Here is a 19,092-nt window from a genome sequence, read left to right as displayed (position 1 = left end):
AATATCATCAAATGACGCGTTAATTTGAGATATAAAATCTGAATCAGATCTTGTATGTGGACTCTCGCGACTCTTGATTGTCTAGAAGCATGTAATTAAAATGGGATTAATCATTGATGAATGATGAATTTATGATACGCCATATTCGCCGTTATTTTATGAAAATTTAGGTTATTTTTTCAATACTCAAATTGACTAGTGAGCCCCAGATTTCGATTAATTTTAGTAGTCAAATGCCGTGACTAGTTCCTTATGTTCAGCCCTGGATAGATAGCCCTATTACGTAGCGTATCCAGAAAATATGGGTCTTTCGCGGAAATATACCGCAGAAAACATTTTACACTTTCAAATTGTTTTGATACCTTTTAGGCCAAATTTGTCGCAAACTTGTCTGTCGCATTAATTTGTGGCAATTATGGCTAGAACCACGTTCTTTATTTTAATCCTTAAAGGCCAAGTAAAAGAAGAATAAAAAATTCGTGTAAGAAATCTGTTCTCGGTCTCGCGCAATAAACAGTTTTCTTTCAGATTTTGCGTGAAAAATTTCCCTCTTCTCTCTCGGAGGGATAAATACGTTTCTTATCTGGTGCGGAGGAACGGCTTCTTTGTCATTCCTCTTCCAGTTGATGTCGCTGCCTCCCCTCGAGTAGTGTCGCCCCCTGGAGGGCAATAAGGACTTAAAAGATAAGCTCTTTCGCGTCCCTTTATTACCCTCCGAGCGCAAGAATTTGCAAACTTTTACTAAGTCGCCCCTCGTGTTTTTTCGTTTTTATTTTACTTTTTGCGACTTGTTTTTGTCGATTTTCAACTAGTTTAATGATTACTTCGACGTCAATATAACGTTTCTAACACCACTGTTTTGGAAATCTGTAAAGGGAGTATAAAGTAAGACCAGGGTTATTCGACTTTAGGAGGTTGTATTACGGACGCTTTAGGATTGTGATTTTAAGTCAGATTTTATTTCTTCCCCCTTTTTAAAGTTATCACACCATTCTGCTAATCTTTTTAATAACTTTCTTAATTATATTAAGTGACAATAAAATAAATATTTACTGGAAATTTTTATTTTTCAAATTATAAAAGCAAACAAATTTTATTAAATTATTTTTATAATTATCGACCTTCCTATTGTTTTCTTTATTTCTTCAAGAACTTCTACTTATATGCAATAGAGGGCGCTATTGACAAAAACCACATGAAACCCCCATCCTTCATCCAGTTGGGGGAAAGAAAGTGTGACATAATAATAATCAGTTTGGCTAATACTCAAGGCACCACCTTTAACCTAAGTCATCAAGCGAATTTTAAAGCCATTAAGTCAAGTGGCCGGGTTACAATGCGTAAGAGGGTGGTGGCAAGCCCTTCATGCCACACGAGCCAACAGCTCCCTACACTTACTATTACACTTTGTGGTACAAGCGATTCTATTATCCTAGTAACCCAACCTCCCAAAAGTTGAATAACCCTGTTACGACGATCGATGGTGCATCAACGAAATTAAAGTTATTCCTACTAGGAGGGCTGTTGACGGGTTGGTTTAGAGTGTAAATTCTGTAAGGGCTTTTGTTCCTACCTTTAAAGGGAATATGAACCAAATCGAAAAACCGTCTGCTATCACTTGTTTTTTAAAGTAACTAGCGTCAATCACTTTATAGCTTCTGTTTAACCTGTTGAGAGATATGATAAATTCGTTGTTTAACCCTAATTTTGGATGTACATACTCTCTTTAGGCTTTATAGGCTTCGAGCTTAGAAAAGATAGCGCCATCTACTTTAATACCTGTCAACTAAATACGTGAAGAATTAGCAGACGACTTTTTATAATGATTAGTCTTTAACTGAAACGTTCAGCTTTTAAATCGAGATAATTTTTAATGAGCAGACCGCTTTCACACATAAAACTTAGTCGGTAGGCGGCGATACTTCTTATCAAAGTTTAAACTACGCTAGAAGCTTCTTGTTAATCTAAAATCATCTTCCCATATTTATTCATAATTTTAAAAATAAAGTTCAATCGTGACTCGCTGCAATACCACAAACAAAAATTGCTTTTTTCTCAGCGTAAAATTCGCGTTACATTTACACAGTTTATGCGTAGGAGTTACGTTGAAATGTATCAAAGTGAAAGGGTCGTCTCGTAAAAAATTATCTTTCCATAACATTGTCACAGTGCGCTCTTTGAAAAGTTGCGTCTAAGGCAATGTCAGGGGGTTACAGGGAAGGAAGCGGAGACCACTGATCTTCCTCGAGTTTTATATTTCTTTCTTGGCGCCCCTTATAGATCGTCTATAATAACGACGCGAGATATTTCCCTCCTCGAGGTTGAAAAAGAGAGTTTAAGTGTGTTGGTGTGAGAGACGACCTAAGCTTAGTGGAAGGGCCCAGAAAAAATGGTCTAAAACAGCAGCTGGCTTCTACGATAGCGTGTCGACTCTCGAAACCGTTAACACCACCACGGTCGGCTTGCCTGTAACGCACCAATGCTCTCCAGTGAAACTGGCTCGCCTCTTCGCTTTTATAGTCGCTGCCGAGGCTTAGGTGACGTTTCCTGCCGAGACGCGGATCGGGTTTGGTTTGCGTCCACCCACGCCGTTGAGTGAAATCGCGCTAAGCCTCGGCTCAACTTTATATGAAGAGAAATCTAAGTAAGACCGAGAATAACCCCAGATAGGCCTCCGGTTCTAGTATGTGTAAAGTAATGTAGAGCTTGGTGCTTCAAAGGGAGTTCCGTAGGAGAAACATCATTTTTAACCCTTGTCGATATGTAGGGTTGGCTAATGGCTGCTCCGTTTTAATAAATTAGCAACTTTTCCCTTTATATAATTTCTAATTGGACTCATTGATAGACCTTTAAAAAGTCACGACAATCATTTTAAAATTCAACGCGAATTTCAGATACGACCAATCCAATTTTGGAATTTTCAAGCCCTATTTCCGAAATTCAAACGATTCGGAGGTTATTTAATATTAGCCTGACCGAGTCCAACTTTATTCCCGCTTTAGATTAAATTTAAAAGGGAAATAGGAAAATCCTATCGCGTTCGTTTCCGCCTGCGACATCTTGTTTCGATCTTGAAAATGTTTTGTTGAGGACGCGAAAATACTGTGGTGCAGACGGGGTAAATTCCAGTGGGGATACATTAAAAGATTCCTGGCTCGGGTCGCCAGAGCATTAACCATCCCTTTCCTGGTTGTCCGCCTCTTTATATCCCATAGGCTGTAGATATCTTCCACCTCCACCATAAAAACGACACGCAAACCCTTAATACAGATTCCCTGTTATCGCTCCTAAAGGGAAACCCTTTACCTAATATTATTGACCTCCCAAAATACTGATGTTAGGAAAGTACATTCCACAGTCTCCTGTCATAAATATTAGGCTTTCGCTGTTGGGTGTGTGTGAAATGTGTAATTTATTATTGTTACTTTGATTGTACATTAATCAGATGATTTGGTAAAAGGTTAATCTAAGATGAAAAGACGTTAATTTCTTTAAATTACATGCGCTTTTCCTTAATAGTTCAAAACTGGATACGTTACCTCCATCTATGAACAAATTGGTAAACTAAAGTAATTCGAAAAAGTATACAGAAACCGAAAAACTTAAAACTCTGAACCGTTACTGCCATCTAGTAGCAACAAACACAACCATTGAGTTGGGAATATTAATCTAGAGGTCCAATCAAAACGTCGGATTTCAGTATGTCGCGAACCAAGTTTTTAAAAAATAAGAATACTGCTGTCTGCTCCCAAATGACGGAAAAAATTTATCATTCTACCCGTGGTTCGTTCAATTAAATAATGGATGGCGCCATGGGTCATATGATAACGTTTTCTCGTCATTTTAGAGGAGACGACACATTTGTAATTTTCAAAAACTTGTTTCGCGGGGAGCAGATTTGATTGGATCTCTAGATTAATATTCCCAACTCAATGAACACAACACCCTTAGCTCCTAGCTGCCATCTATGAAGGAATCGATAAACTTAAAATTTTCCTTTTCACTTTTATTTCACATGTTTCCTAATACACATCTTTCAATATCAATAACTAAAATATATACTAAAAATGATTAAAAAAAGTCTTCAATTAGAATCTTAAAGAAATGAAACAAATTCAATGGCGTTGCATTATTTTATTGCGAAAATAAAATTTTACACATCAGCAATTGTAACTTCAACTTCAACTCCAGGTTCGATACTGATAGATGTAATTTGCTTGACTTTTTCTGGGGAACTGTGCAAGTCGATAACGCGTTTGTGAATTCGCATTTGAAATCGATCCCAAGTCTTCGAACCTTCACCACAAGGAGTTTTACGGGTGGTGATTCTTAATACCTTAGTAGGCATTCTAACTGGTCCCTTAACTTTCAAGCCTTCATCTTTAGCTTTCTTAATCAGGTCAGCGCATACTGAAAAGATAAATTAACAGTATCGTAATTAGTTAACTAAATTGAAATATTTAACCAAGTCTATCCTTACCCTTCTCCAAACTGCGGACGTTTCTGCTGGTCAGAGTAATACGAATACGATGAATAGGTGAAATTTGGGCATCGCCAATTTGCTTTTCTTTGTATGACGCCTAGAAACGTTCAAATATAAAAAAATTAGGTTATACATCTTAATTATTTGATAGTATCACCCATGCTATCACTATCGGCCACGTGGAAAGCATACCGAGGCTTAAAGTAGCATTTATATTATAATATTATAAAATTATAATATTCGTATTGAAACGCTTTAAAATCAATAATTTTGCTTCTCCTTACCATTATTAATAAACAATAATTCGCTGGCCGACGTAATTAACTTCGATGAAATTAAACAGCGGTGAGCCAGAAAACTTTTAGGTTCTTTCTAGAGGCGCCGCCAAATCCACAATGAATGAAGTTCTGAAGCAGGGATGCCAGAATCCAAGCGCTAGATCACCGTAGAGACCAAAGACTATATAATTTGGATCGTACGGCTGAAAACAAGTCAAATTTGAAGATAATAAAAACAGTTTGTTATGTCGTATATTTTAGCTCACCTTTACGTACCAAAAAATACATGAGAAAATATTTAGAAATATTTCCTATTCATAGTGACAATAATCACTCCCCCCCTCCTACCAAACCGCAAGAGCGTTTTTGGAAGTGGTAATCTGGAATCTGGGAGATAACCTCTGTTAAAGATCAGTGGTCTCCGCAATAATTAGATTTTTCCTCTCTAAAGAAAACAATTTTTACACGGATCGTATTTTTGCCGTAGGATCCAGCCTTCGGATCGTACATCGTACATCAGCCTGACAACGCTTTTCTGAAATAGAGTGCTAGCAGTTTATGCGTTTTTAAACGTTAGTGACGTCACAGCCGTAGCTTCCGTAATGCTTGTCATGAAAACTTGCGTTTTTATTAAATAGACGTTTACCATTGGTGACGTCGAAGGGTTTCAAGCTGCTGGCACTCTATACAGACTTGAGTAGTGTATTTTACCGACGGACCTCGAGAATCGAAATTTGATGGTTGGAGCACTTACAGTCCGTGGTTGGAGTAATCGATTAATGGTAGCTCATTTCAAAATACCTTAAAAAGTGCTGCCAGACCATTAAAGCAAATTACGCAGACAAGCAAAATTTTAAAATCAGGAAAGAAAAATAAAAAATTGAAAATTTATTTACAGTTTTACAGATATATTTATATTAAAACTTTTACAAAAACTGAAATTTTTAAAATACAATTAATCCAAAACAATTACATCATTTTCCACACCATTTGTTGATTTGCATTTTTTCAATTTGCTTTCTAAATCTTTTGAATCATCATCAAAATCTTTGCTGCATTTCCTTTTTCCAGAGTTGGAGGTATCGCTAGATGCACTTTCGACACTGTTCTCAGTGATATTGAGGATAGCATCTATATCACCTTCATTATCTAAATAGTTTGAGGTAAGCAATTATTTACACAAAATATTACTCCTGTATCCCTACCACTTCCGAGCATGTCTTTAATATCATCTTTCCCACCGTCGTCTTCGCTTTCATCATCTTCAGAATCGTCTTCCACTGGGGATTTCTCAGCTTCCTCATCATCTACTTCTTTCGCTTCTAATTTCAGTGTGAGTTGTTTTTCTGCAAATTCTTCAATCACCTAAAACAAAAATATTTTATAAAAGTTGAAATTATTAGGTAATTAAGCCAAAATCTCTTACGAGAGAAGAATTAACCTACAAAATATTAAAATTTACAGGTTCTAAAGGGTGTAAGTTCACCACAAAAATGCATAAGAATAGTGTATCAAATGTTGAAATTGGCTAAATACTTTCATTGGCCTGAGAATGTGAAATAAAATTAAACTGCGTAAAGAAATTTATATTTACTAATTATATTTGGTAATAACTCTAAAATAATTCATCCACAATTTATTTATTTTAAAAACCTCTTAATAAAAGTAGCTAGAACTAGGGAAGTTACACATTTAATAACATTAGCAATATACAGGAATCCATAACTCTAGTTGGAATGCTTATCACTACAAATTTTCGTCTCGATGTGGCTGACAGTTTTTTAGACGTCACTATGTAACTTAACAAACATCTACGTGAGGGGAGTTTTTCTCTTGCAGGCGGGGCCAAAGCCATCAAGAGTGGTATTACCATACGCGATACAGCAGGATTAGCATTCCAAGTAGAGGTATGGATTCTAGCAGTATAGCATATATACTTCTCTCTTTAAGGATATGTTATATATTTTGGACAAACTTAAATTATTAACCTTGTTCATATTAGCTTTGCTTTTTTCACTGTTCAATTTCAAACGTTCATCTAATTCTGGATCTTGTTTAGAAGGATCTTGACTAGAGTCTACATCATCAGGAATTAGCGAAATTAAGGAACTTTGCAAATCTTCGTGTCTTCTCCTTTGTAACTCTTTACCAACATCTTCAAATATTTCTTGAGCTGTTTAACCAGAAATAAAACAATGAATGGAAGTTTTTAAACAAATTTTTTCCAAAATATACCAAGACTAAAAATTTGATTATCCGTTAAACCCAACTGTGAATCTTCGCTCGTTCTTTTAACAACATTGTTTATGTCGGTGAAATCAGGAAAATACAGCCCATTTTTGGTATTTATGCACCTACGTATTTCTTTGTTGATTTCTGGATATCTTGTACCTACAAAAATTCACTTTTAAAATATTGTTGTTGTCTCCAAATGTAGATTGACGTTTACCTTCGTAAGTCATCTTCGAATGGACAGGGCGTCCAGTTTTACTATCTCTTTTTTGAAGCTTACAAATAAGAAGATAAGCATCATTGAACTTTTTCTTTAGTTTTTGCTCATAGATGTAATGTGAGTTGTCTTCATCCAAGTCATCCATTGAAAGTTCTTTCATTTCACATTTTTTAATACGTTTATCTAATTTCTAAAAAAAAACAATTATGAAAAAAATGTTTTGATATGTCACCCAAGAGCACTGACAAAAATGGAGACACATTAAGCCTTCTACCGTCTTTCTCAGTAATGCTCAGGTGAATATCTGATTATGAGGATATTGAATTACCGCTAATATTTCATATAGTTTATCAATCCTTTTCTCCAATTTTGCATCATTGCCTTTATCTTCATCCAAATTTCCATTTTCTTCTCCATTAAGTTTAATTTTACTAGCTTTCGGTTTAATATGTTTAAAGTGATCAGAAACGTCTTTCAAATAAACGTAAAAGTTTTTCCGGTCTTTCTGGATTTTTAGGACTGTTTGATCCACTTTCTTAACGAACTCGTAAGATTGTAAATAATCGTCACCACACAGCAACCCTTTTTTCCTCAACTTATTCAAAATATCTTCCAATTCTTTATCCTTGGGATCACCTAATCGTCGGAGTTCTTTCACAAACTGGAGGTAAAACAGACAAATAAAAGACAAGGTAATGTATAAAAAAATCAAAATTAATAACATACAGAATCCAAGTGATAAGTTGGACTATCTTCTTCCTTGTTCGAAGAAGTTGAAGGCACATCCATTGGATTTTCTGAGTTAGCCCACAAATTTGGTGGCAAGGAATGAGCTTCTACAATTCGAATGGACAATGCTTCAATATTGGGATCTTTCTTATCACAAGCATTTACAAAAGGGACATGATGCTGGTAGGTTGATTTCTGTGATTGGGGAACTAATCCCAAACATTCAAGGATTTTTGAACTTTCAGATTTTGTAATATCACCAAAAATTAAGTCAGGTTTTGTACCATTTTCCGATTCTTTAGTTTCAGTCTAAAAAAATTATGTAAATATTTTAGCTGGATTCCAAGGAGTAGGCTTGGAAAATTTAGCACAATTTGATAACAAGAAATAAACTACTTACAAAATTACTTTCCACTGGTAAATATTTCGGGGAATCTTTATTGTTTATACAGTTTTTTAGGATATCTAACTCATCATCAGACGAAAGTACAACGCATTCTATTTTTGAATTTATATCTTTTTTGTTCTTTACATCAGAGCTCGGCTTTTCCGTTAAGCCTGTGCAATTTAGCGCCATTTCGAATGTTTTTAATGATTCGTGTTTCTGGCATCGTATTGGTCCTTGGTCAACATATAAAAACATTTTTTAACATTCGAACCAAAGACTATATAAGCTACTATATAAGTTTTAGCTTATATGGTCTTTGGTTCGAACATAGATCGGTCCATAGATATAGGAAACCACGGACTGTATATTTTAAAATTTACAGTCCGTGAGGAAACGTATATAAAGGCCTAGATAAAATATTTCAAAGGGAGAAACGCGTAATTTCTGCAGGCTATCCTTATAAGGCGCTATCTATCGGTAAGAAAGCTCGTGTTATCGTCGCGAGAGCCATTGTCTCCTGCTTAAAAATTATACTAAAAGTCACCAACAGATGGTGTCTAAAGACTACGGCCTGCGGAAAGGAGTAATACTAAAATGCTAAGAGAGCTCGCGCTCTTGGTCACGTGCCTTCCTCGGTGTCTGGCAGTCTGCTAGGTATCAATTCCGTATTTTATGTTAGGCATAGACGCCCCGACATTTATCTAGACCTTTATATAAATTTCTTATATCTATGGATCGGTCACGGACTAATTATAATAATAATTTTATTCGTCAGGTCATAGCCGTCTGTAATTCAACGAAGGTATTTACAGAGGTATGTATGGATATTTACAGAAAAAAAAAATTACAGAAACGAGAATTACATGGGGCAAGCAACACTAGCGCCAACCCCGAAACTTATCGAGGCGGGCCCTGAAGGCAGACACGGATGATTTAGCTTTGATAACAGAGGGAAGACTGTTCTAAACGTAAACCATCCGTTGGGTAAAGAAAATACGTCGAACCGCGCTGAAACATCGTTTTTTAACAATAAGGGGGGGCTTTGCGCCCAGTACATTTAATGGTGAAAAACTGATCAGCTGTGATGTTGCAGTGGGTGTAAATAATTTTAAGGTATTCAACGAGGTCCGTTCCAAGACGCCTATCTTCAAGGGACAGGAGGTTAAGGCGCTTGAGGCATTCGGGGTAGGGCAGGTTGCGTAAACCAGATACAAGTTTCGTGGCCCTTCGCTGCACCCTCTCCAAATGCATAATGTCTTTTACCAGGTGAGGCGACCAAATACTGGAGAAGTAGTCGAGGTGAGCCAGGACGTATGTTCGGTACAAGATTTCAAACGATTTAACACTAAAATGGGAGAAGGACCGTCGCAACATGTACAAGGCTCTCATTCCTCGGGCAGACGCCACTTTACTATGTGAGGTCCCCAACATGTGGCCAGAGAGCATGACTCCTAGGTCATGAACCACGGCATGAGCTTCGATTGCTCTGTCACCCAGTCGGTACTGAAATTTCGGGTTATTCGCACCGCAGTTGAAGCTCATACCATTGGAGGATACCCAGCAATAAAGGGTATCTTTGTCCCTCTGGACCGGTAGGTGAGGCGATCCTGTGACCAACTTTTTTGTCGTCCGCAAATAGTTTCAAGAGAGATTCCCGAATAACAAGGGGAAGATCATTGATGAATACACAAATAGTGTAGGGCCAAGGTCAGATCCCTGAGGCACACCGCTAGTAACCTCCGACCAAGCAGAGCAGACACCCCCAAGAACTACTTGTTGGAGCCGACCACTCAAAAAGTCGGCAATCCAATTAACGATCATAGGTGGGACTTCAAGAATTTCCAGTTTTCGGATAAGCAGGGAAAAGACCTAGATACTGATAAACGGTCTCTGAACTTATCAGTGAACTTATTTTCAGAGTTATTACGCAATCAAAGTTTTGATTTGGACCAGAGTTGAAATCAGCTATCACACTAAGCTAGAGTTAAACTAGCTAAAGAAGTAGAACAATATTCATTGTACGAAAAGAAACAAAACAAGTGCTTTTATTTTAAACAATGTAAACGTATTTATACAGGCAATAAAAAACATGTATAATGATAAGAAAAAGTTATTGATACAAATGAACCGTTTAAAGAACTCGGGTACAAAATGTTTACTTTTTCCAACACACGAGCAAGTTGAGGAAGAAGTAACATTGCGTTTTTTACAAGGGCATATGTTACGTATTTTACCACTAAGACAATTCGTTAAATAAGAACAACTTTCCATATTAATTATAATTAAATTCCAATAGAAGCAAACTAAAAACTCCGTCCGTTGCAACCGATATTGAAATCCGAATTTCCGCGAAACGACCACGTGTTTTGTAAAGTTTCGTATTAAAAAATATTTGTCTCCTTCCGCGTTAAAACAATAGCGCTATTTCACCCCCCCCCCGCCCTGTCATCCCCTTACGAGGCTGATGGAACCCTTTAACCGGTCTGTTATGGAAATATCACGAGTAACATAACGAGAACCATTATGACAATTACCAAAACTTATTACGCAATCAAAGTTTGGATTCGGACCAGAGTTCTCTAGTGTCCCCTCTTAAAAAAATGTTGCAAAGGCGGAATTATTTCAATTTCAGTACAGCTTAAGTCACAGCCTTTTATAAGAATTTTTTAAACGGTCGAATACCAAACGGAAAAACAAGCTGGTATTGTACCCCATTTGGCTTCATCCCTCTGCCACCAGGGTTGAAAATAAGGTTTATTTCTAAACTGGTCTATTTGGCCAATGACTCCCAACTCTTGAATTATTTAATTGGTCACGTAGACCAGTTGGTTAATAATACGGTAGATAATTTTGAATTAATAAACTGGACACTGGACCATGAACCCCTAGCTTTTGAATAAAAAAACTGGTCCGAGCAATTAATAAACTGGTCTTTGACCCAGTGACCACCGCTTATTTCCAAGCCTGTCTGCCACCCGAAGGTGGAGGGTTACGTTGAGCAGACGACAATTTTTAGACGGGCAAAGGTACTGGAACGGGATCAAGGTTCGTCGAAAAAATACGGAACGGGATAGCTGTCCTGGACCATGCCTGGACAGTCTTTTATGATTCGATCCACATTATACAATACCAAGAATGTATTGAAGTTACTAAGAATATTGGACCACAGGATTCTGATTCCCATCCTCGCAGCCTTTGTAGCTTAAATTCGTCTGCTTTCCCATTCAAGTTTGCTATATGATATGACCTTGAATGCGCCTTATATGCAGACGAACTTTCTCCACAAAAGCTGCGAGGATGGTACCAGGGGTTAATGCTATGCTGAAATATTCTTAGTAACTTCAATACATTCTTGACAATACATTAAACAGTGAACCTTTTCCCAGTAAGTCCTTGTTAAAAAGCCACACCGGAGTTTGAAAAATTCGATAGGAATTTAGCACGTGGTAGCAAATACGACCAATCTTATTCTGGAAAGTAACGCGTGAAACAGGTCACCACAATACCCTGGCGGAGATCATGGCGGAGATGACGAAAATCATGAGCCATTTCGATTCAAGAGGGAAATTGCGACAGAATAGAGTTGGGATTTTTGGTCACACTCTTTTGATTTGTTTACCACTTTGGACGGTCTTGGCATTATCGCTCTTGGAAAGAGCCATCATCAATCCCCTCCTTTTGTTATTCCAGCGCGCTTAAAAAACCAGGAAATTAGAATTTCGCGGGTTTTTTCTGAGCAGGATATTCGAATTAGTTATTTTTCTGTCTTATAACCATGGACTAATTAACTACAGGGACAGTCTGGTAGGGGGAAAATGTAAAAAGAACAAATAATGACGCCACCTAGTGGCGCCTGCGTGCATTACAGGAAATGGCGATATTTCGAGAATTTAGTTTCCTGTTGATGACGTTTGTATCACAAGCAGAAAAATATTTACCTGGCAGCGCGTCAAAAATGTTACAACTGTTTTTCGCGCCGTTAAGGGAGAGATGTTATAGAAACAGACTGTCCCTGTAGTTAATTAGTCCATGTTATAACATAAGTTAGGTATCATTAACTTATGCTTATAACTAAAGTGGAATAAAATTATTGAGATAATAGGCATTTGAATAACAATAACTACTGAAAATGCTGTATATTAATTTACAACTTCATTTAAATTTTATTACAAGCGTTATTAACCTGCAGTTGTGTTAAGAACGGGAGCGGGTTTAAGCCGATTTAGTAAAAAACCAAAGAAAATATTTCAAATGCTAACTCGCTGTACAACATGTTTTTAACGTAACTTACATCAATAACCACCAAACTCTGTTAAATCTAGTGAAAAAAAGTTATATTTGTTGGTCCACCACTATTAAAAAAAAATTAAAGTTAAAAAGATTTTAACAATCAAAATCTCATAGATACCACATGACCTTTATTTAAATTGCAATTCTTAGTTATTTTTTGTTCAATTTTAAAGTTTGAAATCTAAATTAGTCTTTTAAAAATGGGGTATTATGAAATAATGTTATCCTGCTAAGAAGGAGGAGCAGTCATAGGACAATGGAAAGAACCCTCTACATAAAAAGAAAAAGGTTTTTTGTGAGTTTCGGGACAGATTTGTTATTGGCCTTCTATTTATATTTCTTGGTAATATGCCTATTATTAAAAAAAAACTAGGCAACATAAAAAATATATTTTTCTTAGTTTTTTACTACTTTCTACTTAGTACATTAAGTTTTTAATGACTTACCTTTGCCATTGTCATGTTACTAACTACTGAAAGTTTACATTTTTCAACTCAAAAACAGGGATGAGGTGGAAACGACCTTTTTTAGGCTTAATGGTATAGAATAAGGTCCCACCAGTGGTAAAGACAACAGTGTGTTTCCGTGTTCCCACCTTGCACGTAGCTCTAACCCTTTTAGAGCCCCACAGATATTTTACTTAGTTTGAATCCCTAATGAGAAAAGTACTAAATTGACAATTTAGGTTCTCTATAATATGATATAATCTTGGATTAATAATATATAAAAATAGTCATATTATTAATCCAAGATATAATGTAACATTTAAGCTACCATCTGAAAAATTAAACCCTTTTTAATTTATTAGTATTCGTATAATTATCCTTGCCACACACACTCTTGATAAATAATAAATATAATGATAAATCATTATTTTTCCCATTCTTCAGGTACTGTTATCCTTTGGCCTTGGACCTTTTATACAGTTCTCCATAAACTTCTATAAAAAATTTAAAAAAAAGAATAGTTAAGTTTCCATACATACATATTTAAAAATATTCTTTTGCTTACCTCTAATATTTCCCATTCAATTTTATATATATGGCACTATATTTTTAACCAAATTCAATATCAGAAAACGAAAACACTTCCGTCTTTTTCACTACGATTTTTTTTAAATCGCTAACGATTTGAGCGCCGTCTAACGGTAGCGTCCTTACCGTTAGGCGGCGCACAAATCGTCATATTGACGTATTATTCAGTTTTAATAAATATAATGAAAAAATAATTTAAATATTCTGAAATATAAGAAATTTTCATTAATACTGGCCACTTTCTAGTTACAGAAAATAGCAAGATTTTTTTATCAAGAAGACATTTAAAAAATGTCATTGTTTTACAGTTTAAAAAATTTGTTTTAATGAGTTTGACTGTTAATATAGGGCATCTGTACCTACTTCCGATTTAGGGGTATATAAAGAACTGAGCTCCTTACAATTGTTCGGAGACGAGTGTCGAAGACACGTCTGAACATCGATCGCTTTTTAGGCAGTGGCAGATCTGCTCAGTAATGTGTCTAATCACGTGTTTGAAATTAAATTGACGTTCCTGCTGCACATAGCACACTCCGGTGTGGTATGTCCGCACAGTCTTTGAGCGTCGCTGGGTTTATTTGATCTACTCTCTATAGTCTGGGGAATAGCTTAGCATTAAAGTCTGTTTTATGTCGTCTCCATGTACGGACAACCTACACGTGGTAGGATGTCTTGTTTTTTATTTTTTCTATTACACTATTTTTATCTTATGAAATATGCAAAATAATCAGAGGGAAAAGGATAGAAATCTTGAATAAAATAAAATTAGTTCCTGTACTAAATCTACCAAAAGTTGACTTAAGTTAAAATTTGATTGTTTTTCCCAAAAACTAAAGTTGGCGCCTTATCCTGGATTTAATGAAAATTGAGTGCTTTCCATTGGAAACTCACTACGTCACCAATGTAATTTTCCTTTAGATGGCGGCCACTATTAACACTACACCTGTGACGTTATAAGTTTTCAAAATCGTATTTAATAATATTTATATATAAAATATATATTTTCATATAAATTTCAATAATAAAAACAAAAGATAGAAAAAAAGGAAAACTATATACAAATTATTTAACGTGTGTAAACAAAAGGGGTGGCAGAGTGATTAGCATTTTCGCCTCACACCAAGATTTAATGAAATCTTTTATTGGCCCATGCATTTACAGACTCTGGTTCTTTGAACTTCCAGTCTGTTTGTATTTTTTCCAAGACACCTTTCTCCACCTTCCCCTCCACTCTTTGGTTAAGGGGCTAGAAGGAAAATACTAAAATAGACCTTTGGGGCAAGATGGGAACCCTGTAGAAGGTTCAAAACAAATGACACAACACAATCACTTATTATTGCACTTTATTTAAAAGATATAAAAATTTAATTGGCCCCAATTTCTTTAATTGGTCTTTTCTTTCTCATATGACTCTCCATATTCATTAATTCTTTTCTTATCCACTGGATACAGCCTACACGTATAAAAACAATTAGTAAATTAATGTAATAAAATATCTACCTCTACAAGTCTTTACCATCTCTGGTACAGATAAATAAGAAAAACTATGTCATCTCTGAAACAAGCTACTCGATGCGCAGTTGGCATCGTTATGATAAAGGCAAACAGATCATCAATAAATGTATTGAAGGCCTAACATACAAATAATTACGATTAAACTTCCAGAAACAGAATTTAATAATAACAATACAAAAAGTGTATAATATATCTCTTACAAGAAAAGTATTCAGGTGGGGCATTAAAATTAAACATGTACAATTGGGTAAGAATTACTTAGCAAACTTCTTATGTATACACTGCACCGCCATCCGGGCTAAATATTTTAGGGATGCACCGATATATCGGCCTATTTTTTTAATATCAGTATCAGCCAAGATTGGTATTAGAAAAATATTTTCAGAAAAACATTTAAAAATAAGAACTAACTAATGTTAATATTTTATTTGATTGGCCACGCCAAGTACGCCAGAACTCAGAAGTTAGCTCCGTCTTTTATAATAATTTTATCATATCCACTACTGTTATGATTATGTTAATATCGGCCAATATATCGGTTGTACCCATATCAGTGCATCCCTAAAATATTTAGAGTATTTTACTTTTCCTAACATGTCTAAATCTGCACAGCATTGGAATATGTACTAATTAATAAATCATTTTTCTGATGTAATTATTTTACAAACTAACTCTGCACTGTTTTCTTCTGAAACGTAATTTTAAAAATCAGGGGGAGCTTGTGAGGGCCATACTGCTCTCATGAAAGATATATTAAACATTTCCCATAATACTAACTTTGTACATGAAGGCTCTCCATGGCAAATGCGAAACTGATTTCAATTTATAGTTAATGAATAACTGTGGTAACATAAACAAAAAGCCAAAAGCGTAAACACCTTCAAATTTAAGAAAATAAAATTAGAAATAACATTTATAAACTGTTAATTTAGAAATATACCATTTGCTAAACTTTTGATGCACCATGAATACCAACTAAAATTTTAATAAATACATAATTAACAATTTGTGATTCTTTGTGGAAATTAGTGCTGTGCGAGTCCTCTTTTATGGATTTTGTGCCACGAGTCCTATACAAGAAAAGAAATAGTTGGACTAGTCTAAAAAAATTGGACTCGCGAGGAATTTTCAGGTTTCAGCGAAGGCCTCACAACAAGTCCATTAGAGTAATAAAATAACAATATTAGAGTCTGAGCCAGAGCACTCGCACAGCCCTGGTTGAAATATATCTATTATTGTTTGAAAATATATCACCTCTTATGAGGAGTGTAAATTAAGGAGTAAATTGCACCACCCAGTACGAGAGGGTAAAGTAAATAAGACAAATATCTCATACTCTAAAAAAATCAAATTAAACTTGTAACTTTGAAACGTATAATTATAAATAATTTACTTCTGAATCAAAGCTCTCAGTCATTTTTTCTTCATCACTAGAGCTGTCAAATTCAAATTTCGGCACCAAACCACAAAATGTAACTCTCATTTTCATGGCTTTGCTAACTTTCCATAACTAAATTTAGCATACAAATATTAACTTAATTTATGGCATCCACATTTAGGAAAATTCACATTACTTCAATAAATGTCGCGATGAAACAAGGAACCAGTACTAATAAGCTTGTACTCTCATCAAACAAGTAAAAAGTGATGATTCCCTGACTGACGCAACGCCATAACAGCGTTCTAAAAGACACTCCAACCATAGTTTTTCGATGTTTCCAAAAACTAATGTCATTTTTAAAGGCAAGGAAGTCAAATAACAGCTAAAGCGAGAATGAAAAAAAAGTTTTGACCATAAAGAATAAAGATTGAAATTTAATAAACCTACATGAAATGCTGAAACCAAACATGTTGCTAGTAATAAATAAATGTTGGTATCAAAAAAGATGCTTTTTACTTCATCAGTTTCTTTTTCAGTAAAGCCTTACAAAAAAATAATGTAAATCAACTTTTATCAATCAATATTAAAATAAAGTACCTAAAAGAAACATTTGTTTCATAGCTTGTTCAACAGTAGCCATCAAGCGCAATCGACCAACAGACACAGGATTAAACAAAATAGTTAAATCCATCTTTGGTTCACTTTTATTAAGTGGCTGAAAAATAAAATTATGAATGTTTTAGGGGTTACTTAACTTTTTTATAAATTTAATATTTTTCCAAGTATTAAAGATTCTTACAATTAATTCCTTGATTCTAAAGCTCAAATCACTCGTGTAGAGTACTGGTAAGTATTCCTTTTTCTCCGATAATTTCAAATAGGGAGCTATTTCCTGTGGCACTCTGTTTCTCGCTAAGGCCAAAGGCTCTGTCATGGCATTAATGGTTAGTTTTGGCTTCCAGTGAGATACAGGTCGGACATATTGCTGCTTTTTCTTTTTTGCTTTGTTAGTTGTTTTCTGAGTTCAAAAGAGGTCATTATAAACTCCAGAAGAATAATTTTCTCTTATATTAAAGAGTTTCATACCATTTCTTGCTGGTCTCTGTCCAGAAGGTTAAATGCCACTGATTCTGGCTCTTGGTATTTAGTCAAGGCACACCCTCCATAAGATGTATCAGGGTTTTCCAATAACTGTAGAATAGATTTAACTTTTTCTTTCGATGGATAGAGGAACGCATGGACAAAAAATGTGCCATTGTTAAGTGTCTGACTAGGTAAATTTACACTTAACTTTCTGAAAAAACCATAATTTTAAGGATATAGCCCATTATCACATAAATATTTGATTTTTCAAATACACACATCTCATGGGATTCAAAAATGTTGAAGTTCTCCTCACTCCAAAGAGGGGTAAGCTCTCTGTGAGAATGGATAGACGATTTTGATGAAGTGCATAGTACAAACTGAAAGAGTATATGAATAATCTTATGAGTTCTTTTTTTAGAGCAGACAAGTACTTAGGTTTCAGTTTACTCGTCTTTGCACTGGAAGTTGGCTGACTGCAATGCACGTATGTTATGCAGCCAGCTAGCTTTCAGTGCAAAGACAAAAGTAAACTGACATCAATGTAGTCGGCCTTTAATGAACAATGACTAACTTGAAATTTTGAATTTAATGACCATGCTGGATATAGGCATTTCTCATTTGCGGTGCATGGCTTTGGATTATAAAGTTGATATATGGTCCAAATGGAATGCGTTATATATACGAAGAAAATTACGCTAAGTACTAATGTGAAGGAAAATCGTGGCATCATTAAAATGTAAATCTAAAGCTTTAAGCCTTCGCTAAAAGCTTTCAATAGGTTTTTATTAAAACTACGGAATATAAACTGGAGTTTAAATAAAAATAGGGTATACGTAGGCTATTAGTACACATATTTTACATCATTTAGGAATAAACATTTCTATGAAAGTTTGTATTTATAACTGGCATTTGACAGCCAGCAGACGACAATAAGTCAATCACCTTTCCAATGCAGACGACGGTGCTAGAAATAAGCTGTTTAAGAAAAATGTCTAACAAGTTAGACCTTAGGTTAGACCTTGGATTAATAATATGTTACATATTATTAATCCAAGTTTAGACCATAGATATAGGAAACGTATATAAAGGTCTAGATAAAATATTTCAAAGGGAGGGAATACGGAGGTGACAGCTAGCAGAAACGCGTAATTTCTGCAGGCTATCCTTATAAGGCGCTGTCTATCGGTAAGAAAGCTCGTGCTATCGTCGCGAGAGCCATTGTCTCCTGCTTAAAAATTATACTAAAAGTCACCAACAGATGGTGTCTAAAGACTACGGCCTGCGGAAAGGTCAAGCGCTTAGTACTAAATGTTAAGAGAGCTCGCGCTCTAGGTCACTTGCCTTCCTCGGTGTCTGCTAGGTGTCAATTCCGTATTTTATGTTAGGCTTAGACGCCCCGAAATTTATCTAGACCTTTATATACATTTCTTATATCTATGGGTTAGACCGGTGCGTC

The 19,092-nt window shown here is 35.4% G+C and overlaps 3 protein-coding genes across 4 annotated transcripts; all 3 read right to left on the bottom strand.

The window, feature by feature from the left end:
* Nucleotides 1-4,114: 4,114 nt before the first annotated feature.
* On the bottom strand, nucleotides 4,115-4,890 carry RpS20 (ribosomal protein S20). Its single transcript, XM_090170119.1, has 3 exons — nucleotides 4,768-4,890; nucleotides 4,481-4,580; nucleotides 4,115-4,410 (listed from the first exon to the last, which is right to left on the bottom strand). The coding sequence occupies exons 1-3, from the start codon at nucleotides 4,768-4,770 to the stop codon at nucleotides 4,154-4,156; spliced, it is 360 nt and encodes a 119-aa protein (XP_090026245.1). The 5' UTR covers nucleotides 4,771-4,890; the 3' UTR covers nucleotides 4,115-4,153.
* Nucleotides 4,891-5,622: 732 nt separating this feature from the next.
* LOC149951780 (uncharacterized) lies at nucleotides 5,623-8,577 on the bottom strand. 2 transcript variants are annotated; one of them, XM_090170117.1, is made up of 8 exons: nucleotides 8,343-8,577; nucleotides 7,940-8,251; nucleotides 7,542-7,874; nucleotides 7,211-7,403; nucleotides 6,997-7,152; nucleotides 6,750-6,934; nucleotides 5,967-6,126; nucleotides 5,623-5,910 (listed from the first exon to the last, which is right to left on the bottom strand). In XM_090170117.1, exons 1-8 carry the CDS (start codon nucleotides 8,517-8,519, stop codon nucleotides 5,717-5,719), a joined length of 1,710 nt encoding a protein of 569 aa, XP_090026243.1. In that variant the 5' UTR covers nucleotides 8,520-8,577; the 3' UTR covers nucleotides 5,623-5,716. The 2 variants fall into 2 exon arrangements, with proteins under 2 accessions (XP_090026243.1, XP_090026244.1); XM_090170118.1 differs by having other exon boundaries at nucleotides 6,003-6,126.
* A 6,402-nt stretch (nucleotides 8,578-14,979) lies between these two features.
* LOC149951779 (lipid scramblase CLPTM1L) lies at nucleotides 14,980-18,634 on the bottom strand. The gene is made up of 13 exons (XM_090170116.1): nucleotides 18,208-18,634; nucleotides 17,913-18,013; nucleotides 17,637-17,844; nucleotides 17,350-17,568; nucleotides 17,148-17,265; nucleotides 16,998-17,092; nucleotides 16,744-16,932; nucleotides 16,563-16,679; nucleotides 16,424-16,506; nucleotides 16,110-16,144; nucleotides 15,947-16,047; nucleotides 15,171-15,286; nucleotides 14,980-15,107 (listed from the first exon to the last, which is right to left on the bottom strand). The coding sequence occupies exons 1-13, from the start codon at nucleotides 18,364-18,366 to the stop codon at nucleotides 15,038-15,040; spliced, it is 1,611 nt and encodes a 536-aa protein (XP_090026242.1). The 5' UTR covers nucleotides 18,367-18,634; the 3' UTR covers nucleotides 14,980-15,037.
* Between the last annotated feature and the right edge of the window lie 458 nt (nucleotides 18,635-19,092).

The sequence above is a fragment of the Leiobunum rupestre genome, chromosome 3 (genome assembly GCF_980474605.1).
Source record: "Leiobunum rupestre chromosome 3, qqLeiRupe1.1.hap1, whole genome shotgun sequence".
Lineage (NCBI taxonomy): Eukaryota > Metazoa > Arthropoda > Arachnida > Opiliones > Sclerosomatidae > Leiobunum > Leiobunum rupestre.
Note: the sequence above shows the minus strand (reverse complement) of the source record. Positions and strands in the feature narration are given on the sequence as shown.

Bases quoted from the DNA above. Each gene is read 5' to 3' on its own strand.
- LOC149951779 (XM_090170116.1), bottom strand. From the start codon at position 18,366: ATGATGCCACGATTTTCCTTCACATTAGTACTTAGCGTAATTTTCTTC. The intron at 18,014-18,207 runs GTTAGTCATTGT...ATACTCTTTCAG, and splicing joins CATTAAATTCAAAATTTCAA to TTTGTACTATGCACTTCATC. The intron at 16,680-16,743 runs GTAATGTGAATT...TGCTAAATTTAG, and splicing joins TCATCGCGACATTTATTGAA to TTATGGAAAGTTAGCAAAGC.
- LOC149951780 (XM_090170117.1), bottom strand. From the start codon at position 8,519: ATGGCGCTAAATTGCACAGGCTTAACGGAAAAGCCGAGCTCTGATGTA. The intron at 7,153-7,210 runs GTAAACGTCAAT...GAATTTTTGTAG, and splicing joins TTCGAAGATGACTTACGAAG to GTACAAGATATCCAGAAATC. The intron at 5,911-5,966 runs GTAGGGATACAG...CAAACTATTTAG, and splicing joins TAAAGACATGCTCGGAAGTG to ATAATGAAGGTGATATAGAT.
- RpS20 (XM_090170119.1), bottom strand. The intron at 4,411-4,480 runs GTAAGGATAGAC...TTATCTTTTCAG, and splicing joins CGTCCGCAGTTTGGAGAAGG to TATGCGCTGACCTGATTAAG.